The 19,938-nt window shown below is 37.6% G+C and overlaps 1 protein-coding gene across 2 annotated transcripts in view; it reads right to left on the bottom strand.

The window, feature by feature from the left end:
• Positions 1-19,938, bottom strand: part of HACE1 (HECT domain and ankyrin repeat containing E3 ubiquitin protein ligase 1) — a 174,609-nt gene that overhangs the window by 52,360 nt on the left and 102,311 nt on the right. For both annotated transcript variants that reach the window (XM_066373576.1, XM_066373577.1), the window contains 7 exons: positions 12,703-13,037; positions 11,532-11,600; positions 10,963-11,050; positions 4,540-4,651; positions 4,347-4,444; positions 4,078-4,165; positions 4-153 (listed from right to left, as the gene is read on the bottom strand). In XM_066373576.1, coding sequence (XP_066229673.1) covers positions 4-153; positions 4,078-4,165; positions 4,347-4,444; positions 4,540-4,651; positions 10,963-11,050; positions 11,532-11,600; positions 12,703-13,037 — 940 coding nt within the window. The remainder of the gene's footprint in view (positions 1-3; positions 154-4,077; positions 4,166-4,346; positions 4,445-4,539; positions 4,652-10,962; positions 11,051-11,531; positions 11,601-12,702; positions 13,038-19,938) is intronic.

Below are 19,938 nucleotides of genomic sequence, written 5' to 3'. Positions count from 1 at the left end.
TACCAAGAATGTGCTTGTAGAATGATCTTGTGAAGTAAATGTTGACCAGCTGCCTATGGTTCAAAGCTAATCCCAAAATCTGTCCAGCAAATCGGAAATAGTTCAAGTGATCAGGATTTACATAGGAGTTGCTATTAGGCTGAAAAGTTGTTCCTATTAAAATAAATATAAAATAATTTATTTAAAGAATCTATATACAGAAGAGAGATCATTTTAATGCAGATAAATTAGTTTATATAAAGCTTCAGCAAGGCTGAAGTTATATATAAACTTCATAGGAATGCTCCTTGTAAAATATGTATATAATGGGCAATGGAACTGGAAGTACAAAAAAATAATCAATTCACACATACATATTATAGCAAGTCTCTGTGAAGAGAGAAAACTTTAGAATACTTTTAACCACTTTGGTTGGAAGATGTGGCAGAGATTCTGAAAATCATATATTAAAAGATATCTCTCTCTCTCTCTTTTACACACACACACACACACACGCGCGCGCGCGCGCGCGTTTTCCTAGGGAAAATAACTACTAGGCTGTGAATCAGGGCAGACATTGTCTCACTCTGGTCCAGTGCAATAGTTATTTACCACTTTTTGCTCCGTAAGGAATAGAGCACCAGAAGAAAATAACTAAAAAGTTAAAATGTACAACTCTTCTTAAGTGATAGATCTAATCAATAAACTTGATGCCTTTTAACAATTATCAGAAAATCATCGAAGTCCACAAGTCAAACAATTCATCCTCATGGCAAATAAGGGCCACTGAGGTATAAACGTAAACAGAGCAATGGCAATAGTTACCAATTACTGTTAGAATCTACAGCAATGGAGTATATGATTCCACTTATATGAAAAAGGTCTGAAAATATATAGATAGTGGTGATTATACAACATTGTGAATATACTCAGTACCACTGAATTATAATACTTTAAAATGGTCAAAATGGTAAATCTCATTTTATCATAATTTTAAAAATCTAAGAAAAATATAGTGTAATGAAAAAAGCTAATACCAAGATCTCAACTTTAAATAACTCACCTTCCCTGTTTTTCTGTGATAATCACTAACTTGGATTACAAATACTCTCATCATTCAACAAATGTTTATTGATCTCATGCTCTTACTACTCTTCTATTCACTCAGGCTAAAAGAAAGACTGATAAATCTAATAAAATTACATTAAAAAGAAAAATGAAAGAAAAAGTGTAGATGTACTAGAAAGTTCTTTAATATATATATTTTGACAATAATTCCTTTGTGCTTCATTGGTCCTTGATTTATTAGTAGTGGCATTGGGCTGCAATGCTATGGCAAATACACTTAGATAAAAGTTACAAAGTTGGAAGCTTAGGCTGAATGAATCAAAAGAGCCACAGAGTCAATCACTGTTAAATAACTTTAGAGAATCATTTCCAGTCATAATGTAAGACTGGGTATTAAAAGTCAAAGCAAAATTCTGTGAAATAGAGACTTCAAAGATAATTTCAAAAATTATAATATTCTGAGAATAATCATAAATATTTTTTACCTATTAAAATAGTGAATGCCAGCAAAATTTTTTATGATTCAACTTTCCTCCCCTAGGTCTGTGCATAATTCCTCTCTGAGTACTTTCTGGAACTATGGGTTACTAAAAAGAATAGATAAGGAGAAATCAAAGAAATAAATGAGGGAAAATATTCAGAAAACAAATAGTTTTGAACTTGAAAACTAGTTAAAACAATGTAAATTTTAAGTTTTAAGTTCAAAATAAAAGTAACTGTGATACTCCCAGCTATTTTCATCACTTCAGAAAGACACATAAGAAAATACTATTTTCACAGAATAATAATAGCATTTACTAGTTATTTCTGCTTTCTATGTGCCACATACTAGACCAAGCATTTTCACATAACAGCTAGTTGATTTCTCACTACATCACAAAACATAAGTTATCACTATCTCAAATCAGCAAATTGAATTCCAGAAAGGTTACATGTCCTGGCCAAGACTGGAGTCGAAAGTGGGGCAGAGCCAGGATTCACAGCCAGTGAGACATCAAAGGCCCAACTCTGACCCACTGTGCTGTATTACTTCTCTAATGTATGCATCTTAATTTAATTAGAAAGCAAGTTCTAAAAAATTATTATAGACATTAGGTTTATTCAAATGTTTTCCACATTTAAGAATTTTTCATATAAAAGTAATTTCATCTAGATTTTAATCTGTTAATACTATGGCCCCAAAGAGCACACTCATAAGGCTTACAAAAAGGACAAATGGCAATCTCTATAGTCTATGTGCCTCAATATATGCTCTGTTATAAATCTGTAGTGTGAGAAGTGTCTCAACTTATATTTCCTCACCAAATCTGTTTCTCAGGTATAAAACTAAATAGACTTAGAATAAGGAGCCATAAAGAAAAGAAATATATAATAAAATATGTTTTAATGCTAAATCTTACATCAAATATTAGGCCTAAATAACTAAACGTAGTGCCTCATCAATCTTGTCAAATTCAACAAACTCATCTCAGAGCAAACAATCAAAAGTAACAGAGTTAAAGCAGGCAGCTCCATATTCTTAAATAATTTCAAATACACCAGGTGCATCGGAGGAGCCCGCCACATAGAGAAATATCTACAGCTGTCTGGATTCACTGTAGCGCACCCCCGCCTGCCTCTCTTAGTCATCGTCCTTGTTCAAAGGTGATTTGCTGCTCATTTGGTTGGGTGCAAGCAGCAACTACAATACAATTAATGAAGCACTCTATCCTTATAAAAAAAGAATTCCAACACTGGGAAGAAAAGATTTTCAGGAACTAAAAGAAACTGTACACAGCATTTAAAAGCTGAAACCCTACCTTCACTTGGATATGTCTCCATTAAGTTACAAAACTCTCAATTATACCTCACACAAATAAGACAGTATTAAGCATTTCAATTTAACTTACAATATCAAATTGCAATTCTGTAGGTCACAAGCATCATTTCAACAGAGTTCTTTATCTGAATTATACGGCTAAATAAGAGCCTTTTAGTTACCAGGTCTTGATATTTTAAAAACACTAAAAACTAAATTAGTATACATAAATAGTTTACACCATGATTTCTAGATTTTATTTTTAATGACCAATAAATTTTGAGACTCGGAAACTCAAACAGGGTTAGCAAATTTTAATTTTTCTAAATAAAGACTTGTATTATTTTCAAGTCCATCTACTACTGCAACTTTATAACTCAAAAAAAAGTAGACTAAAGGACAATCTTTAAAATTAATAAATTCAACCTGACCAGGCGGTAGCGCAGTGGCTAGAGCCTGGAATGCAGAAGACTCAGGTTTGAAACCCTGAAGTCACCGGCTTGAGCATGGGGGTCACTGGCTTGAGCCCAAAGGTCACTGGCTTGAGCAAGGGGCACTTACTCTGCTGGAGCACCCCTCTATTCCCGGTCAAGCACATATGAGAAAGCAATCAATGAACAACTAAGGAGCTGCAACAAAGAACTGATGCTTCTCACCTCTCTCCCTTCCTGCCTGCCTGTCCCTATCTGTCCCTCTCTCTGTCTCTCTTGCTAAAAAATAAGTAAAATGAAATGAAATGAAATTAATAAATTTAGTTTTAGTTTACAAAAGACTACTGGAAAGTTTCCTGGGGCCAGCACTGGTACTTGAGACAAACATTTAAGAATCAACTGTTTGCAGGGGTCCCCAAACTTTTTACACAGGGGGCCAGTTCACTATCCCTCAGACCCTTGCAGGGCCGCCACATCCAGTGCTCCTCTCACCACCAATGAAAGAGGTGCTCCTTCCGGAAGTGCGGTGGGGGGCCGGATAAACGGCCTCAGGGAGCCACATGCGGCCTGCAGGCCGTAGTTTGCAGACACCTGGTTTAGAGGAAAGACTGCTATACAGAGTCAGTTTCCAACTATTAACTGTTACCATAGTTAAGAACTCTGAATTTTTCATTTTCTCTTCTATGAATGGGAATATTCCACCTATTTCATACGGTTACTATGGGAATCAAAGAAAATTTACTGATGTAGTTTGAAAATGTGACAAGGCACAGAAAAAGATATCTAGACTGCACAACTTACCATCAGCTGACTGGGTAAACAATGCATAATCAGGATTGACTATCTCATTAGACAGAATATCAAACCACTCACGTACAACACCTTGACCCTGAGTTCAAAAAAATAAAATTAAGTATCAACAAAAATATATAAACTGGGGAAATTTTTTATAAATAATAAAATTAAAATCATTAAATTTCTTCCATTATAAATTAAATATTACATTTTATTGACGAGCATTTCAATCTTTTATACACACTGATCTTCACAGCACTCGTTTTCATACCCACCATGCCTTCTTCTCCATGGAACCGTACAGCAATTCCTTGCTTTAGCTTTGCACAGTTTGCTTTTGACACTACTTCACAGCTACTCCTAAAAATAGAATCTAAATATGTAGCATTGGTTAATTTTATATATCAAAATTTACAATAACTTGTATTTTGTGCCTCATACACACATCCATTTTTTTGTTAAACATACCTCTGTGAACCAGCAGGATATCATTTTCATTCACTGGCCTGTGCACCATGTCTGAATCTGGTTGTCCTGAATGCAAATGTTCATAGAACCATTCACAGCGATCTTTAAATGGCTACCCCAAAAAATAACAGTAAAATATGTTAGCAGTATTTCAGGCACCCATTAAATGTACTTAACTAGCATGCTAAATGCCCTATCTACAAATAATCATCCTTAGACCTTTATTTATAATAAGTAGTTCTAGATAATGTCCTGACATTTCAACAACTATTCAAAAAAGGCAGAGCTTAGCTGAAATATTTTGACTATCCAGAGATGTATTTTTAAAAATTCCCTGTTTTCAACAGAAAGACAATAAATTAGGTTATATCTAAGAACTTAATGTTATATATGTAATTAAACACATTTACTCTCAACTTCTTTTAAACCCAACCAAGCTTATAAAAATGAATTTTCACATCCAGAAAAAAAAATGTCACATATTCCACTTAGTTTTTCATTAAAATATTTTACACATAACTTTACTCTTATTTTTATCCTTTGAATATATGCAGCAACCAAAAGAATCTGTAACCCCCTTTTCTTTCCTTTCTCTTTTCCTTCCTCCACCCTAAAGATTAAATACTAAGATCTCTTAACAGTTGTCACTATCTTTGTTCATTTGCCAGGTATGCAAATGCATGTGATTTACAACTTTTTATGATTATTCAGGAAGTATTACTGAGTACTGAGATTGTATCAACACTTCAGGTAACATAAGAGGTGTAAAAATCTCAATTTCTTTGCTAAAAAATTATTTAATACAGTAAAAGAGATGAGACTAGCATTAGAATAGCACAATACATATATAATATTAAGTTCTTTTTTTTTTTTAATTTATTTATTATAGGGAGGAGAGGGAGAGAGAGAGAGAGAGAGCAGGAAGCATCAACTCCCATATGTGCCTTGACCAGGCAAGCCCAGGGTTTTGAACCGGCAACCTCAGCGTTTCCAGGTTGATGCTTTATCCACTGCGCCACCACAGGTCAATATTAAGTTCTAAACAGTGAAGTGTATTAAGAATTTAGAGGAATTAAGAATCCTCTCAGAGCCTGACCAGGCAGTGGCACAGTGAATAAGCATTGGACTGGAACACAGAGGACCCAGGTTCAAAACCTTGAGGTCGCCAGCTTGAGTGCAGGCTCACCAGCTTAAGTGTGGGGTCGGTGGCTTGAGCCCAAAGGTTACTTACTTGAAGCCCAAGGTTGCTGGCTTGAGCCCAAGGTCACTGGCTTGCGCAAGGGGCCACTAGCTCTGCTGGAGCTGCCCTCCCTCCCCCATCAAGGCACATATGAGAAAGCAATCAGTGAATAACTAAGGAGCCACAATGAAGAACTGATTCTTCTCATCTCTCTCCCTTCCTGTCTGTCAGTCCCTATCTGTCTCTTTCTCTGTCTCTGTCACATTAAAAACAAAAAGGATCCTCTCAGAACTTTAGCTTTCCCACCTGTAAAATAAGTAATACAAGACCTAACTGTGAGAATTAAATGAAATAAAGCAAATACAGAGCATAACAATAATTATAATCACAAATCAGCTAATATTTATTAAAGCACTTACAAGCCAGGTACTGTTTTAAGCACTTTAAAATCATTTTTACATGTAATCCTCACAACACTAAAACAAAAAGGGAGTCATTATCCCCATTTCACAGCAGAGAAAAATGTACAACTTATAGAAATAGTACCCGGAATGATCAAATTATCACTCATAACAATGTTAAAATTATTGTGAATAAGTATTTAAAGAGATAATAAATGTCCTTGCCATTATAAGATATTTGATAGATATATGAAATTCCAACTGCCCTTTTGTTATTCCACCTGGCTGCCTGACCTCACCCTTATGTACTGGACATTCGCCCCTGAGGCAGAAGAATTCCAGAAAGCTGAAATCGTAAAACCGTAAAAGGGAACATACCAGAACTTTGACTCAGTACCTCCTCAGGCTCTCCCAAACCCTATAAAATTCACCCCTAGTCTGTAACCGGTGCCAGTCTCCCAGAGAAGTGCCCGGCAGGGTTCCTTTCCTCCTTTCAATAAAGCCTGTTACTCTGGCCTTTTCGGACTCCCACGGATTCCAACAATATTAAACTACATCCTTTATCTATAAAATGTGAACCAAGAAATAAAAGCAAATGGCAATTTTTTAAAGTAATTCAAATGGAACATAAAAGGTGCAAAATACTACCAATCACTACAGGAGCTGTGCAATAACTTTACAAGTATCTGAGTGTGTATGACTAATTGGGTGGCCACAACTGGTAAAACTGTCAGAATGAGTATGAGATTCTTTTAAATGTTAAAATAAAGAGATGAGCACTGACTTAAAAAAAAAAAGCTATTAAGACATCTCTGTAAGAATAAAACATGCATATGCAGATACATAAACTTACAAAGCCAAAGGGCAGATATTTTTATGTACTTTCTGAGTATCTGCATTTCCATAAAATAATACACAAAACAAGACTGATTACAGAGGTTCCTCTTAATGGCACTTGTGCAGCACTAAAAGATGTTTCTCCCTTTAACTACAGACCACCTGAAAACCACCAACAGAACAAGGAGTCAGTCCCTTAGTAAAGACAGTTTTTGTTGTTAACTATTTTTTGTTTTGTTTTGTTTTGTTTTTAAACAGCCTTCAAATTACAGAAAATTTCTAACTATAGTAGAGTACAAAGTATTTCTTTTTCCTGATGTGAGAGTAAGTCACCAACATGATGTCCAGTTACTATTAAAATCTTCAATATGTCCTACAAACAAAAGAATTCTTCTACATAACCAAAAAAACATCAAAATAAAAAATTTAACACTGATGCATTACTTTATCTAATCCTTAGACCCGATTTAAGTTTTGTCAGTATCCTAATACCATAATGTCCTTTATAGAATGACTCATAAATTATATTTAGTTGTCCTGTCTAATTCTGATAAAGTTCTTAATTTTCATGACCTCAATACTTTTAAAGATTGTAGGTCGGTTATTTTGTTAGAATGCCCCAACTGGAGTTAATCTGACATTTTCCCACCATTAAATTCGGGGTGTGCATCTTTGACAGAAACATTAAAGAAGTAATGCCCTGTTCTCCGTGCATCTAATCAGCTGGCACACTGATATGTCTACTTTGATCACCGCCAAATATGTCCAATATAAAGTTCTTTTTTTTTATCTTTGTAATGAGTAAGAATTCCATGGAGAGATATTTTGAGACAGTAAATATATCCCACATCGAACTTTCTATTTATTAATTTTTTCCAATATAGACTAATGAATTGATTTTATTTATAATATTTTGCCATCATTATTTATTTTTATTATTAAATTATTACAGATTGGGCCAATGGAGTCCATTCAAGCTTGGTCTGAGTAATTTTTAAGATAACACAATTCTTTATGCAACTTTTTGCACAATAAGACATTCCAGGCTCACCTGTACTTTCCCTGACCCAGCTCTGGAATTAGCCATTTCTCCAAACAGGCCTGGTTCACTGGGTATGGTAGTTAGACACCAAGAACTGGGTGCCAGGTTTGCTATATCCTATGTACATGAAAACTTGTAGTTCACACTGCTATCTCTAATTACGATCCAATGGCACATGGTTCATTCTACTTTCCTCTGTTTTGTAACTCCTATCTTCGACAATGAGAAACTAAGCTCCCGTAATCTTTACTATACTTAATTATTTGATTGACCTGTATACAGCCAACATCCTATTGCTAACATAAACCTTTCACTGCACAGAGTGCCCTCCACCCCTCTTGGGCTGTGTCAAACTACTCTGAGCAAGTGTCACCATCCTCCACACTAGATGTCCTCCATATGCCACTCCAACTCATACTCCATGCTGAGCTCCTCTTCTACACAGACCCTCCTTATCATGCTCAAGCTCCAAACCTCATAATGGACTACGATACTTGTGAATATTTTCCTCACTTTGGTCAAGAAACAAAATCCCCTCTGTAGGTCAAAAAGTGGATAAGGTGAATAGCTGATGCAGTTGCTCTTTTACTGAATTGTTCATGAAGGGGACAGAGAAAAGGAAGTAAAAAGTAGAGACACTATTAAAAAACAGCAAACTACCTCTTCCAAAAACTAAGTTTCTTTCACCCCTAATCTCATTTGCCCTAGAATGGAGTCACATAATGTATGTTAAGAAAATGAACTTAGGCTTTGGCTGGTGGCCCAGTGTATAGAGAATTGGCCTGGCATATGGACATCCCAGGTTTGATTCCCATTCAGGGCACACAGGAGAAGTGAACATCTGCTTTCCCCACCTTCTTTTCCTCCTCCCCTCCCACAGCCAGAGGCTTGATGGTTCGAGCATGGCCCCAGCTGAGGATAGCTCCATTGGAGCATATCAGCCTCCGGCACTAAAAATAGCACGGTACTGAAGCACCAGCCCAAGATGGGGTTGCCAGGTGGATCCCAGTAGGGGTGCATGCCAGAGCCTGCCTCATTATCTTGAAGGGAAGGGGAGGGGAGGGAAGAGTAGGAGAGGAGAGGGAAAGGGAAGGGAGGGGAGGGGAGGGGAGGGGAGGGGAGGGGAGGGGAGGGGAGGGGAGGGGAGGGGAGGGGAGGGGAAAGGAGAAAGAAGAGAGAAGAGAGAAGAGAGAAGAGAGAAAGAGGTGGGGGGGGAGAGAAAATGAACTTAAGAACCAGACAGATTTTTAAATTCTGGTTCTCTCACTTAGTAGCTGAATGACTTAAACTTACTTAACCTCTTCGGCTTCAGTGAGTACCCATCTCACATGATTGTTATGAAAATAAATTTAAAAATCCACATAAAGCAAATGTATGGTACCTGACCTAAAGATAGCATTCAATAAATGTAGTTATTACTGCCTTCTATTTTACATTACCATTATGAAACAGATGTTATAGGATACAAATTACTTCTTAGCTTTCTTTAACTTTTAGAATAATCAGTATCCCTAAAGACATTTAAAAACTCCTATAGTATTTATCCTACCACCAAAACAACTACTATTAATTGAACATATATGCCAATCACTAAAACTTACTCTTCGAAATGGCTTTATGAGGTTTATCTCTATCTTATACATAAAGAAACCAAAGTTCAAGGATGCTAGAAATGTGCCCAAAGTCACAGAATTGTTAAGTAGCAAAACAAGCTTTTCTTAACACATTTCACAAAACATGAGATATGTGGACTGAAACCTGGCCAAACCATAGCCATCAGTTTATCCTACATTTCTGACAAATTGTTTCCTAAAAATTTTTGCCAGGATCAGGGCATTCTCCTGAAGCAAAGTTACCAGTGGCTCCTGCCACGCTAACAAACAGAGATTCTTTAATCTGGCAATCAAGGCTTAACGCGGGAAAACTCAACTCTGCCTTTCCAGAATTATATCTCATTTCTTACCTACACTAAATTTCTGCTTCAACCATTGTAGTTTTACACACTTCTCCACCTACATGTCCATATCTTGGCCAGAATGTTCATCTTCTCCATCTACTTGCATCAAAATTTTGCATGTTTTTCAAGGTCCAGTTTAAAATCCACCTTCTCTTTAAAATTTCCCTTGATTATAGCAGCCAGAAGTGTTTCATCCCTTAAACTTCTGAAGAACCAGGTAACACTGTAATTACTGTCTTATACATACATTTATTATCTCTTCTGGTAGACTGAATTAAGATCCTCTTGGAGAACAACTGTATGTCTTCTACCACCAAAACAACTACTATTAGTTGAACATATATGCCAATCACTAAAACTTACTCTTCGAAATGGTTTTATGAGGTTTATCTCTATCTTATACATAAAGAAACCAAAGTTCAAGGATGCTAGAAATGTACCCAAAGTCACAGAATTGTTAAGTAGCAAAACAAGCTTTTCCTAACACATTTCACGAAACATGAGATATGTGGACTGAAACCTGGCAGAGGTAGGGTTTCAGGTCAAACAAGTCTGGAGGCTTAACAAAGTTAAGTCACTATTTTTAGCAAAGGGCTTCTCAATGCCATTAACAAGCTGCTGATAAACTTTATAAATCTCCAAAAGAGCATATTTCCTAAATGTAGTTAGGGATAAAATCCTTTTCCAAAGGACCATGAACATTGTAGGACAAGTAATACATGAAAATAATTTCAGGAAATGTGGCAGTGTTTTTCTGTTGTCTTACAACAGCCTTTGCACATAGTAGGTAGGACCTCAATAAACATTTCTTGATGAAGAAAAATTAGTCCTCATCCTAAAGTAACATACTAACATTAACTCTATACACTAAAGTAAAGAATAAGGTAATTTCAGTCCTCTTACAGCAGTAGGTGTCATGTATAAGAATTACTTTCCTAAACAGTACTCAAATTTAGAGTTAATTTTCATTAGACAGACTAAAATCAAGATTAAGAGGAATTTCTACCTGTGCTTTTATGATATGCATGAATCTTGACATCAATTCAGGACATTCAAGAAGGAAGTGAAAGTGGTCAAATATAATTTTTGGATTTCTAAAAGAAAAATACATTTTATTTAAATGGACAGAAAAGATATACAGCATTAAGTGAAATGCAGATTCAGATACATAAATACTGAAACAGAAGAATAACACACCTACTATACTTGTACTTATCATTGAGCATTTTTTAATAGTTTATCAGAAGCAATTATTTTTTCTGCTGAGATGGAAACCACACTGCTCATAAAAACTAGGGGAGCAGAGAATGTGCAGATAGTCCAGCACTTTCAGTCTTTTGTATAGTGCATTTTCATCAATGAAATAAAAGTTGGTTTTGCATCTCATTTGCATAATTGAACAACTTTCTTTGACTTGTCATTTGCTTTTCTAATATCTTGTTTAATAAAAATAATCAAATGCTTTTTCTTATCACTTCATATTCATTTTGAAATATCCCCTAATTTCTGTGAGCAGCATATAAGTAAAGAAAGAAAAGGTTACAAGGGCAGCTCATAAATCCAAGAAAGCCTTACCTGTTAACAAAGCATTTTAAGACTTCATCATGTTTGCAGACAAATTCAATAAAACGAGGTGAAGTCATTCTGTGGGGAGTAAAAAAATTAGAATATATAGACAAAGGTTTGGTGATACAGCAAATTTGAAAACTATGTATTAAACTGGACTGGCTTCTAGACCAAAAAAAATTGGGATTTGGCTCATCTTTACAAATTTAAGAAAGCAAGGCATGCCTAGTCAATCTGTAAGATAAAAACATATCATTTTCATCAACAGATAATATAAACAAGTGATTTTTTTAAAAACCCTGCAATGTTAAGTATTTCTGGTCTGTACATTTTTAATACATAATCAAGTGATCCTATACAAAGTGGCATTCATCATTCTCAATGCTAATAACTTATATAATGCTTATCAAATATTTTCAACTAATTCTAGATCAGTACAATGAGTATCCTAAAACAAGATCAGAATAGAACCTAAAATCAAAACTTTGTTTTTACTGAAATTACAAAAACAACAAAAAAATCATAGTATTTCTTTATCTATCAGAGAAGAAATAATAAGCACACAGTGTAAGCCCTGACAGTTTTTTTCTTTTTGATAAGGCAAGCGCCTGACTTAAGTTTTGGTTGCCAAGGCTTCTGCTTCAAAGAGGCATACACTTCAAAGATGGCTATCTTTTATAAACACATTGCCAGCCACCCAACTAGATAAGAGTCAGGCCACCTTCCCCCACTGAGGCTCCTTTCTTTTAGAGATCTTGGTTGATTTTGATGACTGACTACTCAGGCCACTTGTTTTTTTTCTCTTCCCAGGCTTTAAATTCCCATTTGTATGTTTTAAATTCACCAGTAAAGAATGAGCACCAGAAAACCGCCACTTTCAACCCCCCAAAAAGCAGAAGGCCAGGCCCATACCCACACTGCTATGTGCTAGCTCTTTCATAGGCCATGCTCTCGTTCTTGCTCTCTCTCTGCATGCAACCTTGCTGTGTGGCCTCAGGTGTGCCATGTAATTTCCAGACCTTGTAAGTAATAAACATTTTTTTTTCAAAGTTTCCTGATGGTTATTGCTGAAGGGCGCCTTGCAATCATAATAAGAACCACAAGGGCTGCTGGTCCAGCCACAAGATTGGTTATTGATAGGCTGAGACCTGCACACAAAACAAAGCAGAAACCCTCTTACCCTGGAGGCATCTGACAAGAACAGCACATGTAAAATGCTTGAATGACAGCACTTAGCCGGTTGGCTGTCATAGAAATAACATCCTGACAGTCTGCACTGGCTTCCTGTTTCCCTCCTAGAGCATCTGGTTTACATTCCCTGGTGCCAGTGGATAGATTTTCATAGCTCGCAGGTCCTGGAGGTTCAAATGAAGGTATGGAAGTACCATCTTGATCTTGGCCTTTTTGTTTTAGTAAAATAGAAGCGATATCCGTTGAGTTCTTTTTGTTTTTCATCAGTTCTGTAGCTATTAAAACTAGCCATTCATCTAATGAGTGCCAAAGCAATTCAAGAGGCTAAGAAAAAAAGAAAAGTTTTTTAAAAGTATCATTCTGAAACTCTAGCCAAACAAATATTATAAAAGAGAAAATTTACTCTAGGTATTTCTATTTTCCCAAGTTAATGTGACAGCAATGTCTATAGGCAAGTAACAAAAAGATATGAATGTTATATACATGGCAATTTCTTCATTTATAATGAAAACTTAATTTGCATTTATGTATTCCTTGAAATAAAAAGGGAAAACTAAAACTTAACAATAAATATGTAAGCAATCTTCTTTTTTTAATTTTTCAAATATTTAGTTTTAAAAGCATACATTACTTACATACATATTCCCCTTAACCTTTACTGCATTAATGTGTCAACAATTTTCAAATGTCTTTTTTCAATTAAAAAAAATGAGAATTCCTAAATAGACTAACAAGCAACTTAGTTTACTGTACTCTTTTCTTTACACCAAATTCCTAGAATTTTGAAAATTTGTGACAAAAAATTTTAGAAGATGACATTTACATATATTTATACATACATATATATGCATACCAACACACATACAAAATTCATCTCTAATAAAAAACAACTACCAAATACTGAATAGTATACCAAGTACAGACTAACAGCTAAAAATGAAAAAAGATGGAGAGTAAGTAAACTGTTTATTTCTACACTATTTAAAATATTCCTTTTCAAAAAATAAAGTATCTTTTGTAAGTTAACAGCACATAAAATTTTATTTTTTAAATATTATGTGATCTCAAATGCTATAGCAGGGCTAAATACTAGAGAAGATCAAATACACACACACACACACACTGTCTCTGATGATTAGTAGTTTTTAATACAAGCAGAAATATAAATGCCCAACTACTATTAAAAGACTTACCAGGAAGCTAATGTACAACAGCATGACTATAGTTACCAATACTGTATGATATAATGGAAAGTTGCTAAGAGAGTAAAGCTTTAATGTTCTCAACATAACAAGAACGAAATAGTAATCCTGTGAGGTGAACGATGAATTAACTAACCTTACTGTGGTAGACATTTTGCCATACATGTATGAAATCATCACATGGCCTATCTTAAACTTATATAATATTTATGTCAATTATATTACAATAAAGCTGGGAGGAAAACCTACTGGAATATTTTTAATCCCAAATAAAGATTAGTAATTGGCGGGGGGAGTAGTGGATAAATGGTCCTTCATTCCTACACTACTTTAAATCTTCCTATTGTGAGTAACTTTCCACAAATGAATGTAAAATTTTATTTTATTTTCTGAAACTAGATCATATATTTTGGAATGGGTGACCCTTACAATACTTCAACTAAAAGAAATAATCTCACTTTTAAAGACCATTATGGGAAGAGATTATGCAACACATTTGCAACCTGAGAAGATGTTTAAAAAGCCTGTTCTGCCAGAAAACTCTTTCCAATTATTATCTAACAAATCCCTCTGCTACATCTTCAGCCTTTTTTCAGGTTTCCATAACATTCTCTTTTTGAGAATATTTGACTTAATTGAATTTACAATTAAATCATCCCTAAATCTTCACATAAATGTTAATCCAAAAAGCGGGAAACAAAATAAAAAAAAAAAAACAACCCACTACCATCAACAAAAAAACCTTATTCACTCATTCAACAAACATGTAATTAGTACTAAATTAATAAGCAAAAATCATACACTTTCTGAGGCTGAAGAGAAATCAAGCGCCCTTCTCCCATACAAGAGAGCTTTTTTTTTTTCCTTTCTTTCTTTCTTTCTTTTTTTTTTTTAAGGTTAGAGGCAGGGAGATAGTGAGGCTGACTCCCGCTTGTGCCCCAACTGGAATTCACTCAGTAACACCTTCTGGAACGAGGGCTTTTCCATGATTAGGCACAGACAGGAGCTGGAAGATTCAGGGTTCCTGAGCTACTTAAAGGAAGGGCAAATGGACTGCTGCCATAAACGCTGACACAATATCTTCACTGAAAATGTCTTAATTCTAATCACAATTCAAGTCTGAGTCAAGAGTTTCATTCATGAGCAAAACATTAAACCTGCTATAAAAGATGAAAAAGAAATTTTTATGTCAGCAAAACTACCTAGCTTTACATCAGAAAACGAACTTCCAAAAAAAAAAACAGGTGGTAGTGATGTAAAACTGCTTGAAACAAAAAAGGAAAAAGAAATAGCTGGACTCCAAATGAGAAGGGCTAAAACCTAGAAAATCAACACACGAGATGGAGATGTGTACCTATGATGAGAAATGATACCTGCTGCTCATGTGGACGAGAATACTGAGCCCGAACCTATCACAATCCTATTCTCAAATACTGACAAAGTTCAAAAATGAAAGGCAAATTTTGAATAATCCAGAAATACTTTTTTAAAACTAAAAAGAGCTTTCAATCAAGGAGCAGTACAGAATTAAAAGAGAATGAAGGAAAAAAGAAAAGTAGTAAGTCATCCTCGGCCTTTCTTTTCTCTTTCCCACTTTTTCTTTCTTCATTCACACATGCACTGGAACAAAATCCCAAACGTGAGGTAAATTTACCTAAGGAGTTGTTCCTTTGAAGATTTGTTTAGGAAATTCAATCCTCAACAACAAAAGAATTCTGTGAAAATAATTTCTAACTGAGGTAGCACCCACAGACAAAAAATATTTTAATACATTTTAAAAATTAAAAATCAATCACTGTAATTCATATCTATGATGCTTTCTATATTCATAAATAATGATAAAAAACATTCGATAAGATACAAAGCACTGTACATATCAACTGCTACAGAAAAATGAATTAGTGACTATGGAAAATATGCACTGGCTTCTTGGCATTGTGCAAATACTGCTTCACTTCATATTACTGATTGATCCTCACCACAGGTTTATATTCTACATACAGTAACAATAATGATGATCATATATGATTTTCAAAACATTTCAAGTTATATTTCAAATCTATAATATATAACCCCAAACTTGTTGAAAACTTAGAAAATTTTCAAGATCCATGTGCCAAAGTGAGATACGAATTTGACAAGAAACCATTCCTAACTTAAGTTCATTAACAGTATCCTGAAATCCTGTTAGTCTGAGATTCAAAATCTGATAATGTCAATTACTACAACCCAAAAGATAAGATCTTTTTTTTTTTTTTTTTGACAGAGACAGAGAAAGGGACAGACAGGAAGGGAGAGAGATGAGAAGCATTAATTCTTTGTTATGGCACCTTAGTTGTTCATTTATTACTTTCTCACATGTGCCTTGACAGGATGACTACAGCAGAGTGAGTGACCACTTGCTCAAGCAAGTGACGATGGGCTCAAGCCAGAGACCTTGGGCTTCAAACCAGAAACCTTTGGACTTAAGCCAGAGACCCTGGGATCATGTCTATGATCACACGCTCAAGCCAGCAACCCTGCACTCAAGCTGAGGAGCCCAGGCTCAAGTCGGATGAGCCAGCACTAAAGCCAGTGACCTTGGGGTTTTGAACCTGGGTCTTCTGCATCCCAGGTTGATGCTCTATCCACTGCACCACTGCCTGGTCATTCCCAGAAGATAAGATGTTAAAAGTTTCTCGATCTTTCTTGGCTTCCAAATTTTTCCAATTATACTTTTATGAAACTGTTGACAGTCATAGTTTACTATTCACAAAAAACAGCAGATCAAGATTCAGAAGGTCTAAATTGTCCTCCCCATGCTCACTCTAATTTGAAACCAGAACTTCCTCCTTTCTGTACTCTGAGGTTTCTAAGGCACTAGATCAGGCGTCCCCAAACTACAGCCCGCAGGCCGCATGCGGCCCCCTGAGGCCATTTATCCAGCTCCCCACCACACTTCCAGAAAGGGCACCTCTTTCATAGGTGGTCAGTGAGAGGAGCACTGTCTGTGGCGGCCCTCCGACAGTCTGAGGGACAGTGAACTGGCCCCCTGTGTAAAAAGTTTGGGGACCCCTGCACTAGATGAAAATCTCTTAACACTGAAAAAATAGCTAAATGTTCAGATTAAAGGTTTTCTAAGATAAATGAGAAAACTAATAAGATGTTAAATAATTTCACCTACTAAAAACACATGACCTAAAACCCCATTCCTTTTAATGGAAAACCCATTAGTTAATCTTAATAGAATATGTTAGAGTACACCTAGTTAATAAAATGGAAAGCAGGGGTCACTTGCTACCTTGGAGGCCTGACCAGGCGGTGGCACAGTGGATAGAGCATTGGCCTGGGATGCTGAGGAACCAGGTTCAAAACCTCAAGGTTGCTGGCTTGAGCATGAGATCATAGACATGACCCCATGGTCGCTGGCTTGAGTCCAAGGTCACTGGCTTAAGTAAGGGGTCACTAGCTCAGCTGGAGCCCCCTGATCAAGGCAAATATGAGAAGCAATCAATAAGCAACTAATATGCCACAACAAAGAATTGATGCTTCTCAACTCTCTCCCTTTCTGTCTGTCTGTACCTATCTGTCCACTTCTCTTTCTGTCTCTGTCTCTCTCCCTTAAAAAAATTGCTACTGTAGATAAATGTGGTAAAACTTAAAGTGATATTTCCCATCTAATATTACAGCAACTCAGCAAATGTTTAAGTTTTACAACTTGAGTCATCTCACAATAAACAAAACACCTTATATACATAGATGACAATGTAATTTCTATTTTTATCCTTCTAAGTGGAAGGGTAGATAATTTTGCCATCCTCTAAAGCAGGGGTCTCAAACTCGCGGCCCGTGGCCCACGAGTTTGAGGCCCCTGCTAAAGAGTCCATGCTTAATTCATAAAATTAGATGGAAAGAGACTAATAAAGCCCTTAAGAACAAAACTGTTGTTTTAAAAAATTAGCTGAGTTTTATAATAAAAAAGTTTTAACAAAGTGACAGATCAAAATTTAAGAGACAGTAAATGAGGGGTGGTTCCAAGATGGCCAGAGTAGGCAGACGCTCCAACTCCCACTTCACAGAACCAAGGTGGATTACAACTTAAATCTGAGAATACTCAACGTGAAAGACCAACTTTCGACTAAACTAAGAGAATTCTACAGCCAAGGACCACCAAAAAACCCACACTGAGACTGGTAGGAAAGATGGAGACATGGAAAGGGCTGCTCCGCTCCTGGGAGCAAGAGACAGCCAGGAGGGACTCTCGCGACGGGGAGGGTTGTCCAGCGAGTTGTGGGTCCTCATCCCCCAAAACGGAATCCCAGCCTAGAGCCTTGGAGCTGGGAAGGGGCTTATGCACTATCTTTGGCTGAGAAAAGAGCCTACACACTGTTTGAGAGAAGGAGGCAGAACTCTCAGACCCAGGCTCTGAATTAAAGGGATTACACGGAGAATCTCGCTCACAGCCACTTTCCTGGAGCTTCAGGAGCAGAGAGCGCTGGGAGGACTGGAGTTGCCAGGGAAGAGAGAGGTCTCGGAGGCACAGGGGGAGACACTTTGAGTGATGGACACCCTAATCCCTGGGCTGAGTCACTCCTCCAATCTAAAGTGAACATTTTTCCTGGGAACAACATCACCAGCAAAGGTAAGAAATTACCCCTCCCACTGGAGGCTTACTTGCCCTAGTTAGAGCAAAGGTGCTCAGAACCAGGCAGCATGTTAGGGACACAAATAGGGAGTGCAGAGGTCTAAGCTACACCACCTCCTGCACTGCTGAGTGCTCAGAAGGGCAGGCGGGCCAGAGGCACAGGGTGCAGCCGTGGAAGCCAGGGCAGTTCGAGCAAGCACACGCAGGCCAGCTCGCAGAGGTGGGAACTGCCGCTGTCACTGCAGAGGACCAGGCTCACACACAATCCTGCTGGCAGAGTGGGCCCACTCTTGGCAGGGGCGGAAGAAGGAGCAACAGCGGAGGGGGTACCTGCAGGAACACACAAGCACGCCAGATAAGGCAGAAGTCACAGCAGCCACTGCACGGGTCCGGGCTGGTGCACAAACCTGTCCAAAGTACAGGTGTGCCTTCAGTGGCAAGGAAAGCCGGGCAACCTCGGGGGTGGTCCCAGCAGGTGCCCACGGGTCCCCACCATGGCAAATGCTGAGGTCAAAGCCTATGCGCAGACCCCCAGTGATGGACCAGCCCTCTGCAGCAGCAGAGGCCAAGGCAGCCCCAGAAGTGGTCCAAGTCAGTGTGCAGGGGCCTACCCACGGGGGCGAAAGCGGGGCAGATGCTGCGGAGGCCCAGACCTGTGAGCAAAACTGCCTGTGGCGCATGTCGGCCCTCAGTGGCAGCGGAACCTGGGGCAGCCATGGAAGAAGTCGAAAAAGGCGCCCGTGGGCACATGTGGGCACACATGAGCCCGCCTGGGGCAGTGGCAACAGCGAAGGTGGACTGGTGCCAACAGCACCTGAGCCCAAATGCCCAAGGCAGCAACAGTGGTGGCGGCTGGGTGGACAGACCACACAACAGAAACACAGGGGCTACACCCACTGGACCCCTGTGATTACATCGTACTGAGTGCTGAAAAATATTTTTAAAATAAATAAATAGTCTGGATAGAATGACATGTGAGGCTAAGGAGTACGCCATATCCAATACCATATCTAATCACAGAATTATAGTACTGAGCCCAAGAAGTAGCCAGTAATAAGAGGAAAAAGAAAGGGGATCTAATGGGAACTTGAACTTTTAAAGAAATTTTACCCAGGCCAAGAGTAGATAAAAGCAAGCCTAGGAGTGCAGATGATATTTACAACGGCACCTGGACTCAGCAGAGGCAGCCAAAAGATCAGGATCGCCTGTAGCTCCCAAAAGGTTGATAAGAGCCAGTTTTAGGCAGTGACCCCCACTGATCTGCACCAGGCCCTGGCCAGGGAGGTACAGAACGGGCAGATTCAGTGGCCAGATACAAAAAGCACCAGTTCAGGTTCTAACAACCCTTGTTAGAGTGGAAGTTTAAGAAAGGGTTCCTCACACTTGACCCAGCTAAGAC

Source organism: Saccopteryx leptura, chromosome 3 (assembly GCF_036850995.1).
Source record: "Saccopteryx leptura isolate mSacLep1 chromosome 3, mSacLep1_pri_phased_curated, whole genome shotgun sequence".
NCBI lineage: Eukaryota > Metazoa > Chordata > Mammalia > Chiroptera > Emballonuridae > Saccopteryx > Saccopteryx leptura.
The sequence above is the reverse complement of the archived record's forward strand: the minus strand, read 5'-3'. Positions and strand labels throughout refer to the sequence as shown.